This window comes from Antrostomus carolinensis, unplaced genomic scaffold (assembly GCF_000700745.2).
Source record: "Antrostomus carolinensis isolate BGI_N321 unplaced genomic scaffold, ASM70074v2 scaffold3893, whole genome shotgun sequence".
In the NCBI taxonomy this organism is placed as follows: Eukaryota; Metazoa; Chordata; class Aves; order Caprimulgiformes; family Caprimulgidae; genus Antrostomus; species Antrostomus carolinensis.
In genome coordinates, this window is record NW_010302962.1 from 521 (window position 1) to 4,061 (window position 3,541).

At 40.0% G+C, this 3,541-nt stretch overlaps 1 protein-coding gene across 1 annotated transcript in view; it reads left to right on the forward strand.

The window, feature by feature from the left end:
- Positions 1-2,229: 2,229 nt before the first annotated feature.
- The window catches only part of TMEM106B (transmembrane protein 106B), a 10,679-nt gene continuing 9,367 nt past the window's right edge, over positions 2,230-3,541 (forward strand). Inside the window, exon 1 of the mRNA XM_010163918.2 lies at positions 2,230-2,452. Within this exon, the coding sequence (XP_010162220.1) occupies positions 2,233-2,452 (220 nt within the window). The 5' untranslated portion in view covers positions 2,230-2,232. The remainder of the gene's footprint in view (positions 2,453-3,541) is intronic.

The window sequence follows — 3,541 nt, forward strand, 5'->3', positions numbered from 1 at the left end:
CTTTGGTGGCAGTATAGGGGCTGTCATATATGAAGATGGTATATTCTCAGAACTACTATTGTTCAGTGTGAAGTTGATAAAGATAAAAGAACAAAGTGTTCTTGAGTTTTGGTCAGCTGTAATAAGGTTCAGCGCTTAGTTGGGGGAAGCATGTGAAGGTGGTTATCTCTTTTCTCATTTGTGAACTGAGTCTTGTCTCTCCTAAGTCTCTGGCCATAGAGCAACACTATTAAATTCTAATTACTGAGGCTCAGGTGCAGTTGGCATTGGAGGATACATTTGCATTAATATTTTAATTCAAATAAAGGGTGTGCTCATTTTTTTAAGTGAGTTCCCAGTCATCCTTGCTTGCTGCACTTTGCTTCACGTCATAGTGTGATTTGGTAGTGTGTGAGCTCTCTTTCTTCTGGAAGAAGGCAAAACTAGGAGGTGCACTTCAGTTGTGAGTGGGTATTGTTAGTCTAGACAAGAGCTAGCGTGAAATAAATGCACAAAACCATGTATAGTGTTGATGTTGGATCCTCAGTAACTTTATTTCTATGTTGTTGCTGCTTGTTCTGTATTTAGTTCTTAATGTAGACATAGACTGAGCCTACCATCAGTAGAGCAGGTAAATTGAATGCACTTGCAGCCCAACAGCACCAGGGATTGATCCCTAAGCTTTCAGATTTGTAACTGTGACAGCTATTGCCTAAGCTGCAAGACTCAAGTTCATAGTTTAAAAGCTGTAGGTCATCTACAAGGCGAACATTGAGCAAAAACCCCATATGGAGTAATGGTCAACATTGTCAACAGCTTCTTCAGAAAATTTTTTTCAATAGTTCTAATTTTCATTTTAACCATTTCCATTATTGAGTGGCTCCCAAACTTTTAGAATGTTTTGAAAGTGCTGTAGCAGCATAAGGATAAGTAGTTTACCTTCTTTTAAGGGCTTAATGTCTGAAATGAATAAAATAATGCTGCATATTTGCTGGAACTTGGCATTTGTTGAATTACTTTTCCTCCCCTACATTTACCTAGCCTTTGTGGCAATATAGTGAATTAATGTTGCGCTTGTGTTGCCATCACTGTATTTGTGACCTTTCTGTTCTGTCTTGAGTGGTTGGTTTAAAATATTCTAACTTGTTTTGCTCTTTTTATCTTCCTCTTAGGGCTTCCTTTCTCAGTGAACCAGCATGATAATTACTAGCAGATGCTTTAAAAATGCCACTTACAATGGGAAAACTGAAGTTTGGCATACTCTTTTAAATAGTTCTGTTCCCCAAGACCCTAGTGAATTGAGTGGCTGGTGTCTCTCTGTGTTAAGTAACTAAAATGGGTCATGGAGATGGAGATAAGCTGGACAACTGATTACCACTGCTGTACAGATTATTTTTTTTTAAGTTTGAATTTGTTTTCCACCTGCTGCAAATTGAGAAGGTTTCTAATTACATCACTTCATTACAGCCTTTAGTTTCAAATATTCTCTGTTTCAAGGTAGTTTTGGTGTCATGACTGAAAAGCTAGAGTAATTTGCATAGGTAGCAAAAATGCTTTTCTGATTAATACTTTTTAAAATAAAAAAGTATTTTATAGCATTGTTCATAAAAGCTACATATTGCCAGCAGCTATGTTAAAGTAACTCCCGTTTTTTTCCCTTCACTCTTCCTATGAATCAATCATCTCTTATTTTAAAGGGAATCATCAGTTTAAACACCTGAAGATCTATGTTTCTATCTTGGAAACTAGTAGTAGCTGATCCCATGTTCTCAAAACAAGTCCAGCCTAAAAAGCTTATTAGAGTTGGGTCTGTAGTGTGTGGAAAAAACACTGAAAGTTGCAGACTTGCTTTCTAGAGCCCAGTCTTGAAGGTTTATTTTTTTATACAAAGATTAATGAGTTGCATGAAAGTCTGTACACTAACAGGCCTTTCAAAAGCAGTTGTTAGACTGTGGCAACTTTTTGCCAGCAATTGTACTGTTCTAACTTAAAAGCATCTTGTTGGTACCCCTTCAATCTGTGTGTATTGGAGGATCTGAAGAAAGCTCCCAGTTAGTTCATGTTCTTACAGCTTGGGATTGACTCTAGCTTGACAGGGTCTTAGTGCTTTGCAGGTCTTAAGGGATCTGAACAGGGCAACAGGAGTCTTGTCAGAGTAATACCCATAGCCTAACAGTTACCTGATGTGGAGGAATAAATGCAAACCATGTTTGAATTGTCCCTCGAAACTTTCTTCTGGCTTTTATTTTAGACATGGGAAAATCACTTTCTCACCTGCCTATGCATACATGCAAGGAAGATGGCTATGATGGAGGCACAGTGTCTGATAATATGAGGAATGGGTTAGTTCACTCTGAATCGCACAACGAAGATGGCAGATGTGGAGATGTATCGCAGTTTCCCTATGTGGAATTTACAGGAAGAGACAGCGTCACCTGCCCAACTTGCCAGGGAACAGGAAGAATTCCACGAGGTAAGTGTTCTTTATTTCTTTTTTTAACCTGTAAATTTACCTCATAACCATGTACAGTTGTAACTATAATAATCCGTAACAAACAGCTCTCCTAGTCAAGATGAAGTTTTTTGATCTTAGCACTAAGCATGTTGTTATGATTACAGTGGATGGACAAAACAAATTGAGTCTGCTTTGGCTGTTACCTGTTGGGTCTCTTTTTGTCTGTACAATGCCAGCGTTCCTTGCTTCTCAGCTTTAAATTCTCAAATAACCCTCAGTCTTGCAAGTTAAATTTGCAAACCTTTGTTTTTAGAATCGTAGGATGTCGTGAGTTGTAAGGGACCTGCAAGGATCATCGTCCAACTCTTGCCCTAGCATAGGACAATCCCAAGATTCAGACCATGTGTCTGAGGGCCTTGTCCAAATGCTTCTTGAATATTGTCAGGCTTGGTGCCATGACCATGTCCCTGGGGAGCCTGTTCCAGAGCTCCACCACCCTCTGCATGAAGAATCTCTTCCTAATGCCCAACCTAAACCTCCCCTGGCACATCTTCCTGCCATTTTCCCTGGTCCTATCATTGGTCACCAGGGAGAAGAGATCAGTGCATGTCTCTCTTCCCCCTGTGAGGAAGTTCTAAACCACAATGAGGTCTCCTTTCAGTCTCCTCCAGGCTGAACAAACCAAGCTACTTCAGCCTCTCCTCATACGACTTCCCCTCTAAGCCCTTCACCAATTTAGTGCCCCTCCTCTGGACACTCTCCAGTAACTTTATATCCTTTTTATACTGTGGTGCCCAAAACCACACACAGTACTCGAGGTGAGGCTGCACCTTTTTTTTGACTTTTTATTGCCTCTTTTTTTAGCTACATATTTTAAACTATTTGAATCAATATATAACTTTACAAAAATAGTTGCAAATACAGAGTGAAAAGTATGCTTGTGCTACAACACCTTTTCCCTGATAATTTATAGTGAATTTTCTTGACCCCCACTGCTGCCAGTGCCCCTTGATTTCCTTTACCCTCCCTTTGTCCCTTCTGTCCCCACTAGGCAGGGGACCCCAGCTGGGAGCTGAAAATACGTGGCATTTCTGGCTGCCCCGGGAA